The 27,496-nt window shown below is 39.5% G+C and overlaps 1 protein-coding gene across 4 annotated transcripts in view; it reads left to right on the top strand.

Annotated features, from left to right (window-relative positions):
• Positions 1-27,496, top strand: part of runx1t1 (RUNX1 translocation partner 1) — a 100,151-nt gene that overhangs the window by 53,554 nt on the left and 19,101 nt on the right. For all 4 annotated transcript variants that reach the window (XM_002934415.5, XM_004915148.3, XM_004915150.4 and 1 more), the window contains exons 2-8: positions 8,937-9,074; positions 9,839-10,080; positions 10,465-10,554; positions 17,322-17,503; positions 21,375-21,625; positions 23,082-23,167; positions 24,819-25,020. In XM_002934415.5, coding sequence (XP_002934461.1) covers positions 8,937-9,074; positions 9,839-10,080; positions 10,465-10,554; positions 17,322-17,503; positions 21,375-21,625; positions 23,082-23,167; positions 24,819-25,020 — 1,191 coding nt within the window. The remainder of the gene's footprint in view (positions 1-8,936; positions 9,075-9,838; positions 10,081-10,464; positions 10,555-17,321; positions 17,504-21,374; positions 21,626-23,081; positions 23,168-24,818; positions 25,021-27,496) is intronic.

Raw genomic sequence — 27,496 nt, 5'->3', positions numbered from 1 at the left:
TTAATGACTGTAAATATATATATATATATATCACGCATTACCCCATCCTCCATTCTTCATGTCATCCCTTATCCGGAAATCCTTTATCCAGAAAGTTCCAAATTACGGAAAGGCTGTCTCCCGTAGACTCCATTATAAGCAAATAAATCTAATTTTTAAAAATGATTTCCTTGTCCTCTGTAATAATAAAACAGTTCCTTGTACTTGATCCCAACTAAGATATAATTACCCCTTATTGGGGGCAATACAAGCCTATTGGGTTTATTCAATATTTAGACTTAAGTTATGGAGATCCAAATTACAGAAAGTTCCCTTATCCAGAAGACCCCAGGTCCCGAGTATTCTGGATAACAGGTCCCATACCTGTATTAAAGTTTTCTTAAGCTTCTAATGTTTAAGAATGTTTTTTATGTGCAGTAGGCCTCCCCCTGTGGTTCCTGGGCTCCATTGCAGCCATATGCCCCTCCTCCTGTAGTTACGCCCCTGTACAGGTATGGGACCTGTTATCTAGAATGCTTTGGACCTACATGTATGTATACATTAGGTAAACCCAATAGGATTGTTTTAACTCCAATAAGGATTAATTATATCTAAAGTGGGATCAAGTACAAAGTGCTATTTTACTTTTACAGTAAAAGGAAATCATTTTTAAAAATATGAATTGTTTGATTAAAATAAAGTCTATGGGAGATGGCCTTCCCATAATTGGGAGCTTTCTGGATAATGGGTTTCCAGATAACAGATCCCATACCTGTATATAACATTTTTTTAATACTAATGTAACTATATATTCACTGAAACTGTGTTCTGTGTCATTATGTTCCTTGCCTAACATGAGTAAAGGCCCAAAACAGCCTCCTCCTTTCTTTCTAGAACTATAAATAATTTCACAAAGGAAGTAGGAGATGGGATGATTAGGTTAGAGAATTTATGCCTCTGGAAATTTATTTTTCACTTAAAAGTGTGTTGGGAACGATTTGTCTGAATGTACTTTTCATCGAGGTCACATCATTTATATGGAGCAGGCATCCTATCACAAGTTCACTGTGCAACACAAATGCATGAAAATGTTATTTGGCTTAACACAAGGGCAAGTACATTCACTGACAATGTTACTCGTTCCTTTTATTAGTATTAATACTACTACAGGAAATATGTTAGAGCTGCTTCCAACAATCCATAATACACATAATAATAATTAGATCTTGTTTGGATCTCTGATTTATATGACTTTTTATTTGCTTCACTTTAGTCTCAGGCGCATATATTCTGCTTGACACGTGTGATGTGCTTTTAATTATGTATCGTGTTATGTAAAGCAACAATTAAGCATAAAAGACGTTTTTATAGGAGAGCTACTTGCATTTGCAAATACATGTGTCAAGTTTGCCATAATGCGCAGAAAGTCAGCTTCCAGCGCTTTGACAGTGGTTCTTAAGCACAGATTTATACCAGATAATTGCTTAACAATGGGTGGTTATTTTGGTTTATTTTTAATAAGTTGATTTATATATAAAATGTTCAGCGGCATCAGCCCAATGCTAGCATCCTGAGTGTGGCTGACACAACACTTGGCAAATGTTATGCAATATTTTTTCCATTCCGACTGAAGGAAATTGAAAACACACAGCTTTTAGAATCTGACATTGGAGTGATTAGTGAAATGCTTATATATATTCCATATTTTCCATACGCTAAACAGTCGCGTTGCGTTTGACCTGGAATGCTGCCACACAAAACTATTACAATATTTAGACTAGCTGAATTCATTGTAATACTACATCAAAGTACTCCTTTCAGTGTTATTATTTAGATGATGTTTGGATTTGGACTTTTTAATCATTCTGGCCATTAACAACGAAGTCAGGTACGCCAGATCTCCAAATGAAGTATGTTTGATTGGACTATCAGTTGTGGTCCAAGTATACTATTTTTATGGTTTGCCAAGCTATTTCTCCTGTGTACATCCCTTTATTTAAAAAAAAAAAATTGGAGTGAGTTTGAAGGCAGAAAAGCTTATTATTGAAGTGAACCCAGACGCGGACACAGTGTGACCCAATGCACATGTCAACATAGAATCTGATCAAAGCAGTTTCGTGAGTTTAGAGCCATTAAACATATATGTTTTCAATGTCTGGAAGAGCATTTTAGGCTGAATGAACAGGGGAAAACTTTTTTTTTCAAAATCCCATTTTTTTTTTACTTGGATAGAAACAATATAAAGGCCCAGTTCTCCGTGTTTCTGCAGTGGTGACCCCTTTTTGTTACTCGTAATTGCAAAAGTGTATCGGGTGCCTAAAAGCAAACCAACAGTACTGAAACAGTAAACCTAAAGGTGGCCATACCTGGTCCGATAAAAGCTTCAGACTCAGGCCTTTTGGACAGAGTCAGCAGATTATTGGCCCATTCATGGGGCCCACTGACAGGCTTGCCTGACTGATATTATTCCATTAATCAACCAGATATCAATCAGGCAAGTTTGATTTTCTTGAGTAATGATCCTATGATTGGCTCAAGGACCAAACAGTCAGGTCAGCCTAATATGGCCCAGCACGTTGGTGGCCAAATCAGCGAAATATACGCTCGTTGGGTGACCTCGCCAAAGGAGCAGTTTCTCAGCTTTTAAGCTCCATTTTTGATTAGTTGCTATGGGTTACAGGGCTAAAAACATATTCTCCATGTTATAACATTATCCCCCACACATTTCAACTAATCATGTTGTATATACCTATTTATCTAGGATTTCATCTTAATTCATTTATGATAAATATTTGTTGATCAGGCCAGACTTAGAAAAATTCAATGATTCCATATAGGATGACAAAGACCTTTTTTTGTGTGCTGGAGAACCTTGATCTTGCAATGTTGCCAGGAAACACATGGTGCTACACAGATCAAAGTGCAACCTTAACCATAAAATTGACAGCGCTGGCACACTGGTACTTTGATACCAGCACTGTCTCTTATACGACCCCTCGCTAATACAGGGTTAAACTTCAACAAAATTGCTTGAAGCTCTATAAGCAGAACAAGCATTTTGGAACAGAATTTTTTAAACAAAATCTGCAACCTAATGCATTCTATGTTGATTATTTATAAATGGGCTTTATGTCCCTTTAAAGTCCTCTCTATGGACCAGGGTAGAGTTTATTGGAAAGTAGAATTTGTATTTTTTTTATTTTTTAAATTGTTGCATGCTTGAAACACATTTCCCAAATGTATTCAAAAACCTTACAGAGCAGCAGAGAGTGTAAATATGTAGTAGGGCTGGGCCATTATTCCTCCATACATCTCCCTCATGATTGCACAGAAACCTGAATGATTAGCAGATGGTATCACTTTGGCTTTGTGACAATGACCTTTAGGCTTCAGTGCTGGTTGGCCAGAATGGAGCCTGCTCTCCAAGTTATACCCTGACTGACAGCCAAGTTTCTTGGCGGAAATGTATTATAATCATTACCAGCTCTTACATTCGAACCGTTGCCTTTACCATTTGACTTTTTGTGGAATTTCTTTTGGTTTGTAGATATGGTCCCTTTGTTCTGTTTGTGATAGTCTACAAAGATTTACTGAATGATCTATATAAAATAATACTAAGGAAACACTTGATCTCCTTGGCCATGTTAAGCAAGGCAACCAAGTTGTGCTTCAAGGCACAGTTATTGTAATATATTTATAGCAATTGTTTCTGTTGATAAATATAAGACATTCTTTTATAAGCAGGCATTATGTTTACTTTACTCATCTGTCCAAACTCTTTCCATGTAAAGGACTGATGATCTGATACACACTGTGTTGGTGAGCTGGAAGGCATTAAAACAATGCCATACAAGAGAAGTCTAAGGAGTTCTCAGGCAGGAAAGGGGCCATAAAAATCATTAGGGAAAGGTGAAGCACATCTGGTCCGTCGACCTCCAGTTAGACAGCCCTGGTATAGGCGGTTCTGCAAAGGAAGTCGTGTTTAAGTTCATATTTATGTTTGTGTGAGTGGAATCAGCCATGATTGCTCTGTTGAGACAATCTCATCTACAGACAGAAGTAGGCTGGCTTGGCCTTACCAAGTAATACATGAACAAAGCAACTGTCAGAGATGGAGCAGCTCATTTTACTCATCATGAAAAGCCACCAAAATATGTTGTTTCCAAAATGTTTTGTCCCTTTCAGTATTAACCTGTAGAATGTATAGCTAGTAGGCCAATTACTCCTGTGTTTATATGTTGCAAGCCTTAAATGTATGATATAAATCATTAATACAACGGTCTTCTATTAGGTAGGAGAATTAGACCAGTCAAATGCCTTCAACAGGAGGGATACTCATAGAGTCATAACCTGCGACAGCAGGAGGGCTGCACATTTCACATCTCTGTACAATTATACAGTAGAACAGAACCGATCACGCCAACTTTGTTTAGCCCTCTCTTTCACTGGCAGCCACATTCTAAACAACCGTCTTGACTAGATAATTCTTTAAGAGAAAACAGATTGGCTGGGCAACATCCAAGTGACAGAATAATGTTTTGTTGTAAATACTTAAATTAGAGGATACACATTGTGCCTTATTTCTGTACAGCAATCCCTCGGCAGAACTCTACTCCCTCCTGTTTCTGCTCCCACATGTTTCAAATCTGGGGATCTGGACGGCCTACTTCAATGGTTCAGTGTGAGTGTTAGCAGAATGAAAACCAGATGGGCCAGCCGTTCTCACTGTTATCTGGAAGCTAGCTCTGGCAGGATTCTTTCTATCTCTGTTTCTTCTGTAAAATAGAAGGATCTGCCTATATGTAGAGGGCTGCCATCATGCCCTGTCTTTCCTTCTATACCAGCCTGAGATACCCTCTTTGGCTTCCCCTGCTGGAGCGTTCCATGAGGTGAGGTGAGATAGACTCATGTGTGTGGCCTGATTATCTGGTAAGGAAGCAATAAACACTTTGGATTTATGAGCATCACCTTCTTTAGATCTTGGCTTCACATGTTGCATGTATTTTTAAGACATGTATTAAAGTATCTGTCCTGTTAATATAATTACTGAGATCTTTTTAAATCAAACCTTTCGGTCGTATAGAGCCCAGCAAACTATCTCCAGTCTGAATCAGTGAACTATTTTTATAGAACCGATGCTATGGTTTGACCGAGCTGAGATTTGACCTGTCTGCCCTGTAGAGTATGAGCCACTATTACTGCACAGAGGCTTTTACAGATGTGACTGTTAGAATATAAGTGGCACACATTCTATAAAATCGATTGCTGATTCTTCAAAATAGCAGCCAATCAAAATGCAACTGTACGTTGATGTAGGCGGCAGCCATTGTTTGGATAATGCCACTGGTGGCATCACTGTAGGGATAGTGAAATTGCATAGAATAGAGCAGTGATCCCCAACCAGTGGCTCGGGTACAACATGTTGCTCTCCAACCCCTTGGATGTTGCTCCCAGGGGCCTCAAAGTAGATGCCGATTTTTGAATTTCTGGCTTGGGGGCAAGTTTTGGTTGCATAAAACCCAGTGTAAAGCCAAACAGAGTCTTCTATTGGCTTCCAGTCCACACAGGGGCTACCTAATAGCCAATTATAGCACTATATTTGCACCCCCAGGAACTTTTTTCATGCTTGTGTTGCTCCCCAACACGTTTTCCATTTGAATGTGGCTCCCGGGTATAAAAGGTTGGGGATCCCTGGAATAGAGTGTTGATGCAAAGTCTCTTTTCAGCATGAATATTCATTTAAAATTGTCTGTTTAACTCATCTGATCATCTGAAGGGGTATCTACAGCAGCGACAGCTGAGTGCAGACATCGATAAATATAATCATCAACTTTCTCTTCCCTGTTTACATAGAACTCAGTGGTAGACTGATATCAGGACGGATTATTTTCCTGTCTCTCGCACAAGTAGCACACTAAACAGTTTGCGAATGCTCTGTACAACATCACACGGTACTGTGCAGACTATAATTTGTGATGTCTACTGTTTCACTGCTTCAAAATTGTGTCCAGATGCAACTACAGAGTTTGTGCCACCCACTCGGCTTTTGTTGAAACTTATAGGGATGTGTTGTGGCTTAAAATATCTTTATGGGAAAGTACTACTTTTGTACAATGTTTATGACCATCTCTGCTGTATGTTCGACACATTTCCATAGCTCAGTGTGTACATGGGGCTAGATACATTTGAATGGGGATTTTGGTTGATAATGAGATAACGGCTGGAAGCATATTTGCAATCATTCATCATTTTCTAATTCCACATTAGATACATAGAAGTTGGATAAAAATGATCCCCCTTGATAAGTCATCCTATTCCAATTGGCTGCATTAAATCTCAATTCACTTTTTTCCCCATATGCGGTGTGCGGACACAAAAGTTTTTCAGTTTTCTTGATAAAAAACAGATGGAGGAAAATGGCAACAACTCCAGACTAAAAACATATGAATTTCACACGCTGTCGGTTTTTCCCTAGTCCCACTGATTTCACTATGTAAAAAAAAACATAATTCCCAATTGCTGGAAAGCCAAATAATGACTTTAACTATGGTGATGGAAATGGCCTTAGTGAGATGTAATCATCCAGTTATGTTCAAATATACATAAATTTACCTTTTTCAAAAAATTTGGTGCTAAGTGAAATAATATTTCTTACTTTTCTCTTGTTTTAGTTTAGTGGAAATGTGGTTTATTTGTGTGTGTGCAAATTTAGAAGAAGTGAAGTTCTACTAAAACATATGATAAGGGAGTAGTTTTAAGGTGGCCATACACGGACCGATTTTTTACTTACAAACGACCGATTCCCGAACGATCCGATGCTATTGTTAAGTTATCGTATAGTTGGTGGTGTACGAACGATCGTCGTCCCACTAAACGAGCCGACATTATCGTCCCCAAAATCGATCGGCCAGGTTTAAAAATTTTGGTCGTTTAACGATAAAATCTGCCAGTTGGTGTGAGTGTCAGACATTTGTCTTTCAACGATTGTTCTCTGCGCATGTCACGATTGCCAGCAGCGGAAGTCAACGACATTCGATCGTACGTAGATGTACGATCGTACGTATTTTACGATAATGATGCGACGAAATCTTTCCCGAATTATCGTTGCCCGTGGATGGCATATTGTATGGGAACTCGATCGCCATACGATCGTTTGTCGATATAATCGTTCATCGCACAACGAGCGAAATCGCCTCGTGTATGGCCACCTTAACTCAGGTGTCAGAAATGTTCTTATCCATCTCATGAGCTTGTTTTTAGCTAATCGTTCAGAAGACAATGGCATGTTTATTTATCTGACAAAATTATGATCCGCTTAAATCTTGAAACAAATATGAGCTTCTCGAGTTTTGTTTTTAGACTGGATGTTCATGTTCCACCCTTATTTGGCTGGAGTGGGAAGGTACAGGGGTTTGTAGATGCTGTACTTGACTCCATATTGGACCCTGCACTACATAAAGCCATTTGTCTAGGCATACGTGCCCAGATTTGCCCAGTTTGGCTCATTTAACCATACTATCCCACCATCTGGGCATGTATGGCAAGTCAAGGGGCTATTTAGACTATAATCCTGTGATCTTGGTGGATTGAGGATTATCTGTCATGCTAGAAAATTATTATTAGTTGTAAGCTTCTCTTCACTGCCTGCTGTTCCAGTCATTCGGGTGATAGGACCAAATTGATAGAAAAGTTCCCCTCTTACGGGATCTATCCATTCGGCCCATGGGTTAGCTGCTGGAGTACAATGGTGGCCGGTGTATGGTACAAGATTTACTTTGGCTTAAGCTTGTCAGGTCATATTCTTGTTTTGAGGGGGGGTGGGTTATTCTAAACCTATAACTGTGCCAATATTTCTATGGTTTCAGTATAATGGCTTTCCAGATAACAGATCCCATACCAATAGTTACAGCTGGCTGTATTATAAACTCAGACAGAGTCTTACCATTGAACCTATTATAATTTGGCCTCCATACCCTTCACTGCTTGACTCTAAATTTATGAGCCAGAAGGATAGACGTACTGTCAGCAATATGAAGAGATACAATTAGATCATGACTGTTTGATCAAGTTAAGCCTTTACCTCATTCATAAATAATGCCAATAGAACCAGGGACCCGACTATTTTACATTCACAGCTACGCTTATTGGTTTATGCTTTATATATTTTACCTTCACCAGTAACACTGCTCCCCCCGATAATAAGTAGAGATTTATATATAATAAATAAAAAGAGAAGCCGAAGCTGTGACTGGGAATGGGAGCAGCTTGCAGTATTTACAGTAATTGGAATACACCTGTAATCTCCTTTTTTTTAAAAAAAAAACTGTAGAATAAAAGGGACTATTTGTGCATTTTCCCCCTAATGAACCAGTATAAACAATCCGCTGCTGTGTAAACAAAGGAAAAAGCTTTTTACTGTGTGACATATGGTATTTATCTATTGTTGGTTCGGAATAAAACAAGGTGGGAAATATGGCCAGGAGACACGCAGCATTTCACCGACTATCTCCTGGTATCAAAAACAAAAGCTGGAGAGAGGGCAGCAGGTGTTGCTAAGAAGAAGAGTCAGAGAGGATCGAGGCTGCTGCCAATGCCTCACCTGTACAACAGAGCATCAGGTTTTGTTCTACCAGAGCTGTCATATGGGGATTCATTAACATCCTGCTTTTTCATTTAATTTTCCTCTTCCGTACTCACATGTTGGCTTGGAACTGAGGTACCGTTACTGCCTCCGATTAGGCTTTGTAACCAGCATCTGCGCTCTCCGAAAAGTAGAAGGGTGACAGCTTCTTGGTTTGTTAGGGAGCCTGGGGCAGGATCTCTGAGCGAATGTTAAGGGAGAGATTAGAGGGCAAAGGTTTGTTTGTTGTTAATATAGGTGTTTATTGTGAGATGCTCAGAGCTTGGAGGATAATGATGAAGAGTTTATTTATGTTCTCTTTATTTTTGTTTTGCAGATCGCACTGAGAAGCGTTGCACAATGCCAGACTCACCTGTGGATGTAAAAACACAGTCCAGGCTGACGCCTCCAACGATGCCGCCTCCGCCTACGACACAAGGAGGGCCAAGGACCAGCTCATTCACTCCCACAACATGTAATTTTAATCAACCCTTTTAATTCTGTCATTGACTTCAGTTTAAGGGTCCTATTTATTATGCTGTTTAAAAAACGGCAACAAAGTTCGCCACATGTCAGCAGAGTTAACTGCGTAAAAAAGGACTTTTTTTACAGGTTTTTTCTTCTGCCAGAACTTTTGTAAAATAATGGCGTTGCCCGGGTCAGACAGGGATAAGTTCCAAATGCTAGTATGGGATCTATTATACAGAATTCCTGGGGCAGGGGTTCTTCTAATAAGGGGTGTTCCCATAATGTGCTTAACCTCCTTTTCCTAAACATACAAATAAGGATTGTGGGTAATGTAATACAAAGTCTTAAATTTGTCCACATCTGGAACACCATGGCAGATGTTGTTGAATTGTGACCTGCTGATTGACTGCTATAGGTTAGTAGACCATTTACTACATTGCCTCCTTAGTTACCATTAGGTACAAGCAGACCAGTGAAAATGAAGAATTGCTTGTTTAAATAGGAAATGGTGTAATAGGTATGGGACCTGTTATCCAAGGTATGAAAATGTATACCTCTGTCTAGCATGAAACATGGCAGCTCCATTTCTGAATGTATATTTGCAGACATAGGCTATCAGGATGAAATAACCAACTGATAAATAAGCAGCACACAGTTAAACATGCATGTATTAATAATGTTATAATAATATATATGGATTAGCACAGTGCCATCTAATGCTCAGAATGGCTATATAAACAGTAACACATTATTTTCTGATTTCTGCAATAGTAACAAATGGCACAAGTCACTCACCAACAGCACTGAATGGAGCTCCCTCACCTCCGAATGGCTTTAGCAACGGACCTTCATCTTCTTCTTCATCGTCACTGGCAAATCAGCAGTTGCCTCCGGCGTGTGGCGCGCGGCAGCTCAGTAAGCTCAAGCGATTCCTCACTACATTGCAGCAGTTTGGGAATGACATCTCCCCGGAAATAGGAGAAAGAGTGCGCACACTTGTGCTCGGACTGGTGGTAAGTAGGAGAGTAGAAATCACCCAACATGAGAAGGTTGGTGGTGAGGATGCCAGCAGGTGAAATATCCCTGACGTGTACTGAAAATATCTAACTTTTATGACACAGTATAATATATGGCTTTTACCTTTATCTGTATTCCTTTAAAACGTCCATTTAATGTTGGGGGCCAAGGCTAAATGCCATTTTTTTGCCCTACCCTAAAACCTTCTCTGTTTTAGTCTATGCCAGGCTTCCCACTGTTATCTAAGACTGATACGACAGCACTTAAGGGAAAATAAACCTCCAGGCTCACCTTTTGTTGTACCGTCCATGCTGCTAACCTTTCTAAAGTGATGTCAATGCGGCATATGTATCCGCTAAACTATATTTTATATCCTACAGAATTCTACATTGACAATTGAAGAATTTCATTCCAAACTGCAAGAAGCAACTAACTTCCCACTGCGACCCTTTGTCATCCCATTTTTGAAGGTATTGCACGGTTCAGCGATCTGGAAATTATTTTCAAACCGTATTGTTGCTAGGTCACAAATGTGTGTTTTACAGTTTTGCTTTTTTGGAAAGGAGAATAGAAAATAAATCTAAGCTGCAAGGACTGTACCTTGATGGACACACTTATCTGTGTGACACTTTGGCCCCCAGACTATTTCTTTATGTTATTTATGGTTAGGCGCTGTGAAGAAAAGCTCGGAGTGAATAATTTAGGCCAGTTCAATCTTTTCTGCCGCTGTTCTCAGTAGAGAAGTGGGAATTTAGAAGTAAAAGAAATACCCATATTCATGGGAAAAGTTGTTGTAAATGTTTATGATGTGTAAAAAGGAATAAATGATTAGTGAGCTTGGGATATAATAGACTTTCTTTCCCCCAAATGGATGTGTTTGTATGAAGCTCAGAATTTTCACCCATTGTTTAAAAAAAAAAAGAAACATTCCATTGGTTCTACCAGAGGTTTTAATAGGCCACAGAATGATTAATGGGTATTTTTGAACACTGTGTGTTTTTAAGTTTCTGAATATAAAGGTATGTTGTGTGATATTTGGCTTTTCAGAAGAGATTAATAAGTGTTTTCTTTCTGTTCGCCTCATTGGATAGGGGGTCTGTAGTCTTGCACAGCAGGTACACATTTGGATCGATCCATCATAAATTTTGTCAAGGGGAACATTTTTTCACACATTTGTGGCCATCACAACATCCCCTTTCATGCGGTTTGAGTAATTTAACATTAATGTGCCTCTTAAAGGAAAGCTATACCCTCAGAATGAATACTTAACCAACAGATAGATACTTTATATTATGTTAAGTGACCTATTAAAGAATCAGGCCAAACTGGAATATATCAGCAAATATTGCCCTTTTACATGCTTTCCCTTGAACCGCCATTTAGTGATGTGAAGTAGTGTGGAAGCAAAAGGCAGAACTCTGTCCATTAATTGGCTGATATGGCCTAGCATGTATGTGTGCCTTGGCTTGTTTGTGTGCACTGTGAATCCTATGATCCCAGGAGGTGGCCCTTAATTCTTGAAAATGGCAATTTTTTTTTAGGATTACCCAATCGTATACTACTAAAATACAAATGAGTTTGACATACATCGTTTGGGGGTATTGTTTTCTTTTAAAAATGTTTTAATGGAATTAGATGTGCAAATGTAGCATCATCTCATAAACCAAATCTTGGAGTCATAGTTGGTCAACAAATGAAAACACACAGCTTGCCCACAATTGAACAATATCATGGCTGGGATATTCCCATGCAGTGGTTCTTAAAGTGGAAGAACTGGCAAGGGGGCTTGTTTTAAAGGCCAGCGATATGTGGAGATCTGTTTTGCTTTCCTAGATATAACAGAAAGCCCAGTTTAGAGGTCAGCTAGGATGAGATTTGGAATGAACCATTGTTCACTATGTCTGTATCCTTGTTATGGGCTTAGGGCAGCCTTAACCAAAGCTTGGGGGCAAAAAAAGTGCACTCTTGTAACATTAGGCTTATTTTTCTCTTTATGTTTGCAGTACTTATGTTTAGTTGAATTACTTTGGAGTGGCATGTGGCATTTAAAGTTGTACAGTGACAGGAGACTTATCTGAAAATCCTAAATAAGGGTATATAAATTCCATAATCCTCCATCTGTTGATTACAGATGCTGGCTGAGGTTGTTACTAACTGGATCACTGCAACATTTCCATAGCTGCTGGCTGGACATCTCATCCTTAGTCATGATCTTGATTGCTGAGTCTGACTAGTAGGCTTATGATTGGGGCAGATGTGTGTTATGTTTAGAAGGCCCCCTATAAAAAACTTGATTTATTGTTCTGCACATTTCATATTGGGAAGAATCACAAACTGTGGCATAGAAATTCAAACTAGTGAAGCTGGTGGAGGCCTTACAAATTCAAGGTTGCAGCAGAACAGATAAAGAATGAGGTAAGATTAGGTAACCATAAAACTCCTCAGCAGATGGTATGAGGCGTTCCTCCGCGATCCAACTGGAGATCAGCCAAAGATAAAGTCATTACATTTTGTAACTTACATAAGGTTGTGCAGGGTCCCTTGATAGACACGGTTAGGTGGTGAGGTCCTCTGACCTGTTTTCTTGTGCACTTAAACACCAAAGGCTTGAATGAAACAAACATTGTAAGACAAGTAGCTAAGTGGTTTATTTCTTTGCTCTAAAGCAGTGGTTACCAAAATATAGGCTGGTCCGAGGGGCTCAGGCGGAAGGCTGTTAAGGGTAAAGTTTAGGAAGCAATGCATATTTACTCTCTTGGTAGTCTTCAAGGCCTAGTCCGATGGAGATGCTAGTACTGTCCTGATAATGATAAAATTATGGCTAAATGGTTGATACATGAGCATTCTTATATATATCTCTAATCTTGTTTTAAGCTAAGGTAGCCCAACCAACTCTTGTCCCTCAAAAGGAGATGTGAACCGCAAAGAGCCTGAATACCATTGCTTTGGAGTAGAGACAGGCTCTGGGAGCCCCTGTGGGTGGTCCATTGCCCCTGCGTTAGTCAGTTTACATTTGGCTTTAAGAGAGGGAAATATAGCATGAATATATGTTGCATGCACATGAAAAATTATTGATTATACATGAACATACAGTAGTTTACACATGGTACAGCCAATTTTTAGGGCGTTTATACATTAAACCAAAATAAGCCAAATTGCTTCTTCGTTTCAGTAAAGCAGATCTTGCTTTCTGAATCTGATTATGTGAGAGATTTCTTTTGTAAATACCAATGGTTTTCTTTGCTGTATAAAAATGCCTGTCTTCAGGGTCAAGTTGGCTGCCATGAAAATTAGGGAGAAAAAAAAAACAGCTTACAAGGACACTTCCAGATCTTTCTATCAGAGCTGCACGCCATATGGTTGCCATATCATTTACTTTGGATCACTGGAATCAAAGATGCAACTTTTTTTTTCTAATTTTAGTGCTTTTCCTCAAAGGAGACATTAATGACAAAAACCATATGGTTGTGGGAACACGGGGCCTTAATAAGTGCATTCAAACCCAGCTGTAACAATATGCATTAAAATCTTGTTTTCATTAAGCTAATGTAACCCGCAGACCCGCGATTCCATTTTGCGTTTATGGAGAAACATTTACTGGAAGGATATTAGACACCACTCTAATTACCTAATCTGGCACCAGAATTAGAGCAAACAAAATTGCTTTGTATTACCATTTTTTCTTAAATTGAAGAAAGATGTTTATGGAATTGCTGAATTAAAAAAAAATGAAAAACAAGTAAAGCTTCTTCCAGTGTCTCATCATTACATTGTGATTTGTAAAAGGCAGTATCTCTGGATCCCATTAGCTGGAAAACACAGATCGTGCCATTAAACAGGGCCGCAGTTAGAAGGGGCCCCGGCAATGCAGGGAGCTTGGCTCCCCGTTTGAAGGGGAAATATTCAATACATTTGGAATGTCCGACCTAAATCATAACAGCAGAGAAGACAAAATATACTGGGCTCCCTTTTGATATGAGCTCATTCACTTATGTAGAAAAGATGCATAAACACTACCTGAGCTGCCACAAATAAATATAAATGTAGTTTATCTTCTAACACAGACATACATGATTTCACAGATTGAAAGGAAACCACAATGATCTGTCTCTGTGCTCTATGGGACCAGTTCCCCCCACCCACGTAGGCTCACAGTTTTGAGGAATCCCTTCCCCACCTTTACCATTGTGAAGTGAAGGATTCTGGGACTTAAGGTCCCTCTGCTTTCCATAGTGGTTGCTGCACTGATTTGTAGTCCTAGAATCTGTTATTTCACAATTAAACATGGTGAGGGAGGGGTTGCATTGCACTTTTTGTAAAAGTTCAGTAAAGGAATGAGCTTATTTCAAAAAGGGGGGTATACTTTCCCTTTAACAACAGCTGGAGGACTGCAGGTAGGATATTCCCAATGTAAGAACTTACCTGACATGTCAGGTAAATGTGCAGGGCAAATGCCCTATCTGGCGTGCCCTAAAACCTGCGTGGCATCAAGCCCGTATCTTTCAAAGCCAGAGACAGTGTCAAATGTCAAATAATACATAAGTCATCAAATTCCATTGGTAACTATGGGAATCACAAGCATGGTAACTGCAAGAAAAGCACCCAAAGTCACTGTGTGTGCCATGGTTCTTACAGTTTTATTCTAAAATATCCAGACACATTTCAGCTGGCTTTATCTATCTTTTGCTGAATGATACTAGAGTTCATATTTTCTTTTACAATGAGTTGAATTTTTGTTGTATTTTGTTATACTGTTTCTTCCCTTTTGTGATGTTAGAGGATCTTGGGTTTTTATATAGTAAATTCAGTGCCAGACGTGGGCTCCATCCAAAAACACAATTCATAATGGGCAGGACACAGGGTTGTTCAAACATTGTCCTGGGAATAGTTTGTGCATTCACTGCATCTAATAAAGGGGCTTGTTAGGACTCGTTTTTTTCTCGCAAACATGAGATTTGGGTCCTGCAAGTGAAGCCCACTGCTGTGCAGCGAATGTATTGAGGTTAGTCCTGGCCCGGAGCCAGCTGAGCATTGCCAGGAGACATCTGCGCACAACATGGCCAGCATGTGTGTCAGTTCTCCTAATTATCATTCAGGAATTTCTATTTTTTTTAGACTGAAAAGTAAACAGACAATTGCTAGCTTTGGTCCTGATAGAAACAGCATTTTATTTATTAACACGGTGCAAATTTGCTCCACTTTAATAACCAGCCCCATTTTCTAACTGCAGAAGACTGGTTAAAGTGAATGGCTAATTTGCTGCCAAGGGTTACTGGGCTGGGGCAAATGTTACTACATAATTCCTGGCATGTCTTATCTCATACCTTTACCTATAAATCCTTTGGGAAAATCCTAATATTAAAACCCTACAATCAGTGACATATGGCAAAGGATATCAGGGCCCACAAAAAACAGGGAGCACTTGGGAAAGCTCTTGGTTGTTGGCAGAAGCCGGAGATAAACTGGTCTGTAAAGGGAACACTAAGCAAAATAAGATTGATTTACTGATGTGTACTACAAAGCTAAAGTTAAGGCTGAATTAGAATTCAAATTAATTGCTGTTTGATATAAGATTGAATGCCTTGTTATCATCCCAGCCCCAACCTCCTTCTCTTTATCTAGCTTGAAGTGCCAGGGCACTGTACCGCTACATATGTGCCTTAGGTACCTTGCTCTTGGTCAATTTGCATCTAGCAGAAGCAGAGTAGGAGGTGGGAACTCTAGAAGGTAGAGTTGAGCAGAGTAAAACATAAGTGTACATATCTGCTGTTCATAGTAAGCAGTAAATCAACCCTATACAGTAGTAAAACAAAAGCATAACTACTTGCATTGGCCTTCACTGCCCTTTCGCCAATAGAGGAAGAACTTATTAAGCACTGCTGTTGTATGAAACTCAGTACAAATACCAAATGCGATCATAATCATACTGTGCAATAAAAATATATGGTTGTGCTGGGGCTGGTACCTAACGGCCTGGCAGTGACACAGTCTGGCAGAAGCAGTTTTTGTTGGCAGTTTTAGAGGGCCAGGAATCTATATTGCTATTTATTAGGCACTACATGGAGTGCGGGGAGAGAACTTTCCCAAGCTGACTAACAAATATGCACAGATGATAACACATAACCGGGAAAAAATGACTGGGAAACAAGACTTTCTCATAGCACGACTTGCCTCCAAAGGGGCCTCAGCTGTAGTATACAAGGTTAAGCGCTTTCCTCACAAGAAACCAATTATCTGCGTTGCACTAGGATACAGTAATTTAGAGAAGGACAAATCCTGTGAGTTAAGTAACTATGGCATATGTATATAATATGTATTTAAATAAGCACGTCCCTTCCCTTGTTTTCTAGATATATTTATGGGTTTGATTCTTGGTCATAATTTTCATCTAAAATAGTCATTTCCAGCTTGGGTGGCAAATAAGGTCAAAGCAATAACATTTATATGTCCAGAGGTCAGGAAATGTGGTACTTGAAGCAGTGGATGGGGCTACAAAATTGCCTCCATCAATGGCAGTGGTTTTCAGACTTTTTCACTACAAAGCCCTCTCTTAAGTCCAACAGATGTCCAGGAACTCTTAACATTTACAAAAATATTGCTTTCATCCATTGTTCCAGTAGTTCACCCCCAAATCTCACTGCTAATGATTTTCAAATTGGCGTTCCAGGAGTATCTAGTGGACAGGTTACACCTTAGGCCTTTAGGGATCACCCCCCCTCCTCCCTATCCATGGTGCTGGGCCTCCCTAGGTGAGCAGCTGTACTGAGATCCACTGTTCATGGGTGTAATGTATAGTTTTCATGGACAAACTGAGGTGTTGTGTGTTCTGGTGTCTGCCATGGTAACGTCAGTTAAGTATATATCTATATATTGAAGGTTTTTTTTTATCTTGCTGCAGCATTGCTCTTTTAGAGCATATAACACCTGTCTACACAATGTCCATATTTCTTAATGGAAGCAACCACATAACTCTCACTAGTAGGCCAGCTGATGGTTTTGTGGGCTGGAGACCTAGTGGGCCTCAATGTTATGTTAAGTCTCTATTCTGCCTTTTCGTTTGTTCATGATTCAGAAGAAAAGGTTTTGTACAAATGCTGCTCTGTGCCAAAGAGGGGGGAAAGGTGCACTTCAGTGTAATGTGTCATTCTGATGAGAGGTTTAGTAAAGAACTGCATGCTTTCTAGAGTTCAGATTTTATAGCAAGCTGTTCTCTCAGTGTTTGTTGTATATTTTATAGGCCAATCTGCCCCTGCTACAGCGGGAGCTTCTGCACTGCGCACGGCTGGCCAAGCAGAACCCAGCCCAGTACCTCGCTCAGCACGAGCAGCTGCTTCTGGATGCCAGCACCACCTCACCTGTTGACTCCTCAGAGTTGCTTCTCGATGTGAATGAAAACGGGAAGAGGAGAACTCCAGATAGGTAAGGAAGAGAAGATGCCAAAAATATATGCCATTTAGACGTGTCCACATGTGACTGAGCAATTCATATAAAAAGGTTTGCACAAGCAAACTAAGTGCCAAAAATGCATTGACATTATATATACTGATATACCTCCAAGGATGCCCCCTGATACTACATAATGCACAGATATAAAGGAGGACTTAAGCTCCCCAAAAATTAGTAAGTAGTGAAGATCTGTACCTCCAATGATGCCCCCAGTAGCTCCCCATCTACCTTTATGATAATTCACAGCAATTGCTTTGGGCTTCTGTCAGTTACCTGAGCTTAGGGGACGACTCACAATATACAGTAGATGAATTCATTTATAATCAGCTCTCTTACAAATGTATCCTTTCTAAAGTTTTGCTAATTTGCAGTGGCCCGTAATCTTAGCTTCTTGACAGCCCCAAGCACACTGAGCATGTGCAGTGCCAGTGGCAGGCAAACAATGTCCCTACAGAATTAAATATGGGGAGCAGTAGAGCACAGCTTTTAAGGCCTGGATCATTACTGTGATAGGGACGCTTTGGGCTTACAGTAAATTCACTATATCAAATACAGCATTTCTAGCTATCTAGGCTTCAATTCTCCTTTCAGTTGAAAAATATATTTTTAAAGATTATAAATTGGTTTATTTATATAACATTCATTCTAAAATCTGCTGCTTTTTCAAGTGTGAACTTTCTTGTCTTACAATAAAAACAGAGTCGGTATTCCCTGTTGCTAAATAATGTTCCTCTGTGGGAGACTGGAAATCATATTATTGACTACAGATAAGCTAAATTCCACAATACGTGCCTCAATTCCGGATATCTGGCAAAAACACTTAAATACAGTCTTTTTGTATATTCTTCGTCTTTTTTTGGATACAACAAAACCAGCATTTCTTTCAAAATCCCAAAGTCAGAAATATAGTGCCTGACCACGAATCAGCCTACGTAAAACCACTCCAATCTTTGTCACCATTTTATAAAGAATGAGTACTTGAAATATACAGAGCAAATATATATATATGGCTTGCGTAAAAGGATGGCATTTTAATAATATGGTCTATTCACTTATGTATTTTCCTGAAACTAATCCTACGGAAATCTATTTTTATTGATAGCAGTGCTAACCATCAAAAAAAGAATTATTCTGCATCTATATCAGAAAAAGAAGAAGGAGATCAAAACCTTAATTTTATACCTCCTCTACATTGTTATGCCATTTATTTTGGGGATCATGTAGTGCATGTTTTATGGGCAATAATCCCACCGTATATTTTTCAGGGATAATCAATTAAGAGATTCGGTCTTGGTTCATCAAAGTAAAGTCTGAATCCATTGACTTCCCCAAATATCTAGTCCTATCCCTATAACTCAAATATTTCTCCCTCCCTGGTATCTCGGAAAGTAGACGCACTGATACTTGTGCCCATATTGTTTCTTCTTTGATTGGGTTATCTTCACAGACTCAGAGGCTTCTCAAGCATGAAATTAGAAATGCCAAGGAATTTAGCCAGGAGCTATTTTTCATAAACGGATCAGATGCTAATTTTTTTTCCAGTCACAATGTTGATAAGCTTAGAGAGAGGAAAATACTGAGCCGGGCGGGTTGAAAATAAAGTGTAGCATCAAAGCATGGGCATGGTACGTGATGTTGGGAATACATTTTCCCTTTGACCGGAGATAATAGGCTTGTGGACAGCCAGCTGTTAAGTGCAACTCCCAGCATCCCCAGGAGAGGGATGTTACTACTGTAAATGTTAAAGCCTATGGGGATAAAGTATAAAAAATTATAAACAATAAATGGTGATTCCTTGCAACAGGAGACTGAGCCTGGTGCAAATGTTGTAATTTTTATTACATTACCCCAACGAACATTATATTACACCTTTATAGGCCAGAAGCAACTTTATCGTGGTTTTAACTTACATACTAAATCACTAGCAAAATGCTCTTAGGACTCAAGTCATAGTAACTAGCACCAATGTAGCCTATTTTGGAGCCTTTCCCAGACTGCGATCGTGTGCAGTATAACTCCCAAGGAAGCGCAATATAGTAAAATCTGAAACTGTATTATACTGCAGCCCAAAGGGCCAATGGGAAATGCCCACAGGAGGGGGGGTGCCCGGTTAGGCGTATGCCCCATACCAGTGCATTTTTTAGAGCAAAGGAGCACTGAAAAGGGGGTGGGGTGATAAATAGGCACCTCCCTGTGATTTTCATGTTTTCTATCCTTGGTTGTACATTATTAATATAGACTCCCAAACTTAATTTGGATCTTCTGAAAAAAAAAGGTACAGGTATGGGACCCGGGGTTTTCCGGATAAGCGATCTTTCTTTAATTTGGATCTTCATAACTTAAGTCTGCTAACAAATCATTTCAATATTAAATGAACCCAATAGGCCTCCAATAAGGATTAATTATAACTTAGTTAGGATCAAGTACAAGGTACTGTTTTCTTATTACAGAGAAAAAGGAAATCATTTTTAAAAATTAGAATTATTTTATTAAAATGGAGTCTATGGGAGATGGCATTTCTGTAATTTGGAACTTTCTGGATAACGGGTTTCCAGATAAGGGATCCCATACCTGTATTGGGTCCCCATTAATCAGTTGTGAAAAGAAAATAGAATGCAAATAATTAAAACGAATAGTTAATTTATTTGTAAACTTTTCTTTTAATTGCCGCACATGGGACCTGAATCCTTTCGTGGTCAGACCACAAACCTACTCTCAGGGATCACGGCCATGCTAACTATTCAGAATATCAATCACTTACTTGATATATCATTTATTGTTTTTAAAATCTGCTCGGTTCTTTGGGGCTTTTCTATGGAAACTAGATTAGACTTAACAGTGTATGAGCAAGCTGACAGCAAAGCTTTATGTTTTAGTGAATGTGTTCCGGCTGCATATGGTCTGACACGGATGAGCAGCCACGGTGAGATTTTGGAGTCTATTAAACTGGCTCATTAAAAAGATCAATCTGTTTCAATAATAACACTGGGAGTCATCATTCACAGAAAGAGGGGGGGAAAAAACCCAAAGGAGTCTGACACGTGAGGAGAAAACACATTTGTCCATGACATGTCACGCTAGTCAGAAGCTTAATATGTTTATCTTACTTACAGACTTCAGTTTCAGCTCCTGCAGAAATTCTTATCCACTGGATTATTTATAGGAATCCAATTACTGCCCACTAAGTCTGCAAGTTATGTTGATCCACATTTAAATGCAAGGCGGCGAGTTTTAGGGTAGGGTAGAAAGGGCATTTGCTGTAAGCCCCAGGTTTGTAGGGTGCCATTTAGGAGCTGGTCTGATATAATATTACTTTCATGTTATTAAAACTGTATCTATCTGTGTTATGCCTACTGTTGTATGTTCCTCAAAGCCTTCTGCTCAAAAATGCTGCATTTACTTTTGTATTTAATTAATTCAAATTAAAGGGCCAGTACTATAACTCCCGTATTTCATCCCAAGGGGTTGTTTAAAATAATAAAGGCTAACTGCATATTTATGATCCATCTGCTTTATTTTAAATATCCGTATGGGGGTTAGAGCTGCTGGTTCCTTTATCACATCCCATAGCTCTCATATTTTTTGTTTTAAAAAATTGTTATAAAAACTTAAAAGTAAGAAAGATGCATGCACTAGCAAGCCAGGGTTGTGGTATGGCTTTGGGGTACATTGCAGTGTAGGGACACGCCATAAACTGTTTAAAGAAATATACCAGCATAAGTATTACCCTGTAAACGCAATTCTATATGATAAGTTAAGGGTATAATGGCTTTTTAAATATGTGACAGTACAAGACAACTAAATATTCACTATCACAGCTGTAGTCACTTTGTTGTCTTTTCAGAACCAAAGAAAATGGCTTTGACAGAGAGCCTTTGCACTCAGAACATCCAAGCAAGCGGCCGTGCACTATAAGCCCAGGTCAGCGGTACAGTCCAAATAATGGTTTATCCTTCCAACCCAATGGACTGCCCCATCCGACCCCACCACCACCTCAGCATTATCGTTTGGATGATATGGCCATTGCCCATCACTACAGGGACTCGTACAGACATCCCAACCACAGGGACCTCAGGGACAGAAATAGACCTATGGGTAAGCACAAGTACTGGGATTAAGGGGACACTAAATTTCTCTTTTGTTAGTGTTTCCTTTGTATGAGACTCTGCATGGATTCTTTACCTTCATTAATGCAGTAACTGGATTTGGAGATTCTGCTCTGCATTGTTCTTTGTCTACTTTCTGCAACAATCTGTATCTGATTCCAATGGCTACCTGTCTGTCAATGGGTGTAGCCTGACATTACTACCACGGCACCAGGCCTGGACTTGGATCAGAATAGGCCGTGGCATTTCAAGCACACAGTGGCCCAAAGAGCCCCCCACCAGCCCAATAAATAGTGACTGCCTATGGCATCTTACAGCAGCCTCTCTGGCATTTGCCAACCCACAGATTGCCAGTCCGGGCCTGCCTAGCACAGATCTTGTAGAGTAGCAACATGATTATTATTATTTATATAGCGCCCTCAGTTCACGCAGCGTTTTACAGAATTAAGGGGTACAAAAGACAAAACAGTTAACATGTACATATAGACAATTCACAAAAAATGGTTTACAGTTACATTTGGATAAGGATTGGAGACAATAGGCAGAGGGCCCTGCTCACAAGAGCTTACATTCTAAAAGGAAGGGCGGCTGAGACATGATCAGTGTTTATTTTGCCCATAACCCCTCTCTGTACAAAGAATGTTAGCATTTGGAAACTGTTTAAATGACTCCATATCCACCAGAAATAAAACAGTGATAATAGTAGTTACTAAGCTGCCATCATACTGTTTTAGTGCAACCCACTGCTTAACTTTTTGGGATCCTTGGGATTTCATCAAACATATCAGAGACTCAAATGGCTGGAAGGACTAAAATATCCCGATGCCAGTTTACAAAGGAAGGTGCAGGGTTATGTCCACTAGTTAATAATAATAATAATATAAAAAGCATGCAGTTTACGGTGTTTTATTAAAAAAATATGATTTAGGCTTTTGTGCTCAGTAACTGAATGTGAAATGGGAAAGTCTTTAGAAGTCCATACCATATTGCTATTGACTTAAATGTAGGAGAGAAGTAACTTAAATAACAGCAAGTCTCTCTCTGCTGAAAGTGGTAATTAAAAACTTGGAACATCTACAGAAGAGCTGACAGCCAGAGATGGTTACAGCTGAGATTCTCCTACTCTTTTTAGTTAAAACAACAAATATGTCAATGACAACGGGAAGATGTGAAGGTGCAGAACCTGGCGTGTGGGTCTTTCGGCCATCACCACATTCCCACATTGCCTTCTTGTTGTCATCTCTGAATGTATTTCTCACTGTGCTGTGTCATCTTTAAAAAAAGACACATTGCAAGAATTTTCCAGGGCTTATTTCATATCCACTGGGACTAACAAAATACTGATTGGAATAGGTTACTAAGACACAAAAAGACATTGTTTTGGATTTTGGCGAGTTTCTCTATTTCTGTTTTTAAGACTTTTTTTTAACCCTCCTTTCCTCCAGGGTTGCACGGAACACGCCAAGAAGAAATGATTGACCACAGACTGACAGACAGAGAATGGGCAGAAGAATGGAAACACCTTGATCATGTAAGAATATTGACGTCCTTTTAAATATGCTTTGAAAGTGGCAAAAACTTCCCTCCTGCTTTGTTAGGCCTGTGGCACATGTGGCATTTTGAGTGCTATTGCGCCTTCTGGGAGTTCCTTCAGCATTTGCCACATCCATTTCAAAACAAAAGGGAAACCTCAGGAATGCAAGTTTTGGGGATTGTCCCCTTATCCGTATTGAGATTTGAATGAACCCTGATCAGATAACAACTATGGGATCATCAAGTGTGTGTGGGTACATTTCATCCCACCTACCCGCATAACTTAACACAACAAAGGTGACAAAATTCCAATGCCTACAGTTGCACATAAATAGGAAAGATGTGTAGTTCCCATGGATAAAGCCAAGCAAATTGTTATATTGAGTCATATCTATAGGCTAGGCAATTAACTTGTCCGAACCTCTTTTGCTCTGTATGGAAGCAATTTTGTGATACAATTTTCTGGCTGATGGTTTGTAGTTTTAATCTTACTAAAGGTAACATAATGATATGACTTTTGGAACTATTTGAAATAGGACCCACCCATTTGAGTGCAATTGCTACTGTTTGTTTTACAACTACTATTGACTGTTAATGCCATAGTCCAACTGGTTTTGATCCGGTAACATGATTGGCTTATCCACAGTGAACTTTATAAACCCTAATTTGATCATCTCTCCTAAGTCACTTAGTTGTGATGTTCCCTTTCTTAGTTGGCTTCACTGTAGTGGAACATACCAATTAATAGGGGATCTGCTGGCCAGAATGCTCGGCGCATGAGGTTTTCTTTATAAGGGGTCTTAATTTGGATCACAACTTCAGCTAAAAAATCATTTAAACATTGAATAAACCAAATAGGATTGTTTTGCCTCCAGTAAGGATTAATTATACCTTAGTTGAGATCAAGTACAACTGAATAACTCACTGACCTCTTTAATACAGGCTAAGATCTGTTCTGGGTCCTGTATGTGAGAGTGCTGCCTAGTAAACATAGCCATTTTCCCCCAATTTAGAATCCTAGCCGCTATATTTTTTTTTTTTTAGCTTTGATGAATAAAATGGAAGACAAAAACTGGGGCACGTCTGCTATAAACAAGATTGGTCTGTTTAGATGGTTTCTTAACGTTCAAAGTGGCTGCTCGAATGGATTTTCCTCTCTCGGCTACGCTTCGCTGGGCTAACTAATTTACAGTATATCATTTTTATACGGCGCGCGTTGTCTCCTTGCACTGCTGTCGAGCGCGAAGTAATGACTGACATTTCCGCTGCAGTTTGCGACAGGCCTATGCAAATTTCAAAGATGCAAGATTACTAAGTCATAATATATTTAAAAAGAATAACTCCAGCAGAATCACAGATGGCAGATGAAAGTACTCGCAGAGTGTTTGAAAGCTACGCTTAATGAATGTTGCATGTTCCCAGACATATCTTGTGTCTTTCTGAGCCATTATACTTTTTATGCTTAGAGCAAAAGAAGGGAAACTGCTAGATACAGTTTTCAAAATATCAAAGTAAACTTGTTGGGTTCCTTTATTTTTATTTTGTCATCATCACCACCAATTCGCCAAGGGGTCAGCTTCTGAGGCCCTCAAACATCATTAAAATACATTTTGATTTTTTGTGTCTTTTTGTTTTGTTACTTCACACAGCTGTTAAACTGCATAATGGATATGGTGGAAAAAACAAGAAGATCCCTCACTGTGCTACGGCGTTGCCAGGAGGCCGACCGAGAGGAACTTAATTACTGGATCAGGCGGTACAGTGATGCGGAGGATTTAAAAAAAGGTAGCAGCAGCAGCAGCAGCCATTCCAGACAGCAGAGTCCTGTGAATCCAGAGCCTGTTCCCTTAGGTACATTCAGCAGAGCCTATGGGTCTTTGCACCCTTGTATTTCATTTCATGTGTTGTCCTTTCTCAGCAAACCTTTTGTAGGTGGGGATACATAGGAACATTATGGGTCATTCATGAATGCACCTGCAAGGCAGGGACCTCTAAAATAGGCACAGATATTGGTAAAAACCGTTACGGTACTTGAGTCCAACCATGCTCGAGGTTGCCACCCTAGCTCTTCTGATGAATTGCACCTGTTAACACTGGGGAATCCTGACCTATCACCAACCTAGACCTGGCACTAGTATCAAGTTTCCATGAACGGTTTTTGCACCAGATGTACACCCAGTGAATCGGATGCAAACTCCGTTTAAAGGCATAATCCGGAAGTGCCGCAACTGCTTCAGTCTGAAAGTGCTAGACACAAATTGCACCCAGAACCAAACTGCAGACCCAAGGTTAGTCTTGTGCAATTGCACCTGAAGCATCAAACGCACCTTGAAGTGTGGCCTCAACTATTCAGGGAGAAAACCTTGCATTTAGTATTCCAAATGGCACTTTGCACACTTGCATTCGTAAATGACACCTATTGTTTTCATTAATTTAATTTCAGGGAACAATATGGGTGCTCTGCATTCTAGGTACCATAAAAAATATTAATGAGTCTGATAAATGTATATTCAATACAAATGATAAATTCAGATGGCATATCTATTCTGTGATTCCCTTCACAAAGGGGCGGTGTAAGGAGGGGTCACAGAGTCATGGTTTGTAAGGGAGTGTTGACAATTTGATGTTGCCTCAACATTGAGAGCCAAAAAAGAGATTTACTCCTTTTTTTGTGTAATTGTAAATGAAAATGTTACTTTAGGTTCTAGCTAAGGGGATATTTATTAAGCAGAGAGTTCCTCCTGGGTTTGGGTATTTAGCAACTGCCGATTTTCCCTTGGACAAATGTCAGTTGAGGACGAATGTAAAACCACATTCTTTCATTGGGCTTTTTAATGTTGTTTTCAAATTTTTTGAGTCCCTCTTATTTCTTTGAGATGACTCTCAGTTCTCCAAAATTATGGAAGAGATCCGCTATTTTGGAATAATAGCAAAGGAGAATGCTGCAAATAACGGGATATAGTTTAAATCTGATGGAGATCACAAGCGAGTGTTTTAGTAGCTAATTTGTAATATCAAATAGTTTTGTCATATATTTTTCACAGCTGCTCAGCAGCTTTCCTAATCTGTTCTTGGAAGCCTTTGCTCTCCACTCCGATTATTTCCATTTCTACAATATGTCACATCATCCTCACGGAAGGGAACTTCCATGAGGTAAAACCTCTTATTGATACAGACATTGTTAGTTCAAAGCGTGGAGAGGAGCACAAGGCAAACTACATGCATGATTACATCACTTGATTGTGAACTTGCCAATGCGGAGGCCTGTTAGCAATAGACTTTATATGTTTCAGAAATACAAGCATTACAGGCATCAGTGCCAAAACTGAGATCTTCCCACAAGGGAGAAATCCTGAACCCCAATTATACGCATGCACGTGTAGAACTTTGTAAACATTCTCTGTTTTGAGAGTTTCTAAGGCATCATGCTGAACAGTGCAATTTCCCCAGGCCAGTCAACATATGTGGGGTCTGTGTGAAGGACTGGCTAGAAATGTGCCGCTCTTATGTACACAATGTACAAACCTCTAGATGTGACCCAATAGCTACTGTGGAACTGCAGTAACAGATGGAGAGCACTGAGAACTTATACTAACTCTTTCACCATAATTAAAAAAGTGTTTTTGCTATTCTGTACAAACTCATAATTCAAGTGGACTGAGTGAAAGAGAGGTAGCATTGCCCTATGACACCTGAGTCCATTTTTGAAATGCCCACATTACATAAGTCCTATGTGATCATCATTAAATTTCTGTACCCATATGTAATAAACGTTTACCCAGGAGCAGTAACCCATAGCCACCAATAAGATGCTTGCTTTTTTTTGAAGACCCTTAAGTTTTATGACATAAAAGATGCCTAGAATGACCAATTAGATTCCCATGTAAGAGATGACCTTAAATAACTGTATTAAAGCTTCGCTGCAGAGATATAGATAATACAATTTAGACTTGTTTCTGTCTATTCCTCTTAAATCATTGACCGCCACTCTTTGCAGCATACCATGTCTCACTGCCCTCTGGCTCGAAGTCAGATAAGCTGACTGTATTGAAGCTCAGAAGGAGGTTGTTGTAAATGATGCTATGAATTGATTCTCTTCCTGCTCTCGTAAAGGGTATTGATGCTCTGCCTGATCTAAAACAGGAATGTGATACTTTGCTCACATGGAATACATGATTACTGCTAGTTTATGGTACAATGGGGGGGTTAGCGGGTGCGGATCTGACGCTGGGGATTCATGGAAACCATCCTAAAGTAGGATTTGTCCCCAAGCTACACTCTGTGGAACATTTACCTACAATATGGCGACTCCAAAAATGCAAATATT

Source organism: Xenopus tropicalis, chromosome 6 (assembly GCF_000004195.4).
Source record: "Xenopus tropicalis strain Nigerian chromosome 6, UCB_Xtro_10.0, whole genome shotgun sequence".
In the NCBI taxonomy this organism is placed as follows: Eukaryota; Metazoa; Chordata; class Amphibia; order Anura; family Pipidae; genus Xenopus; species Xenopus tropicalis.
The sequence above is the reverse complement of the archived record's forward strand: the minus strand, read 5'-3'. Positions and strand labels throughout refer to the sequence as shown.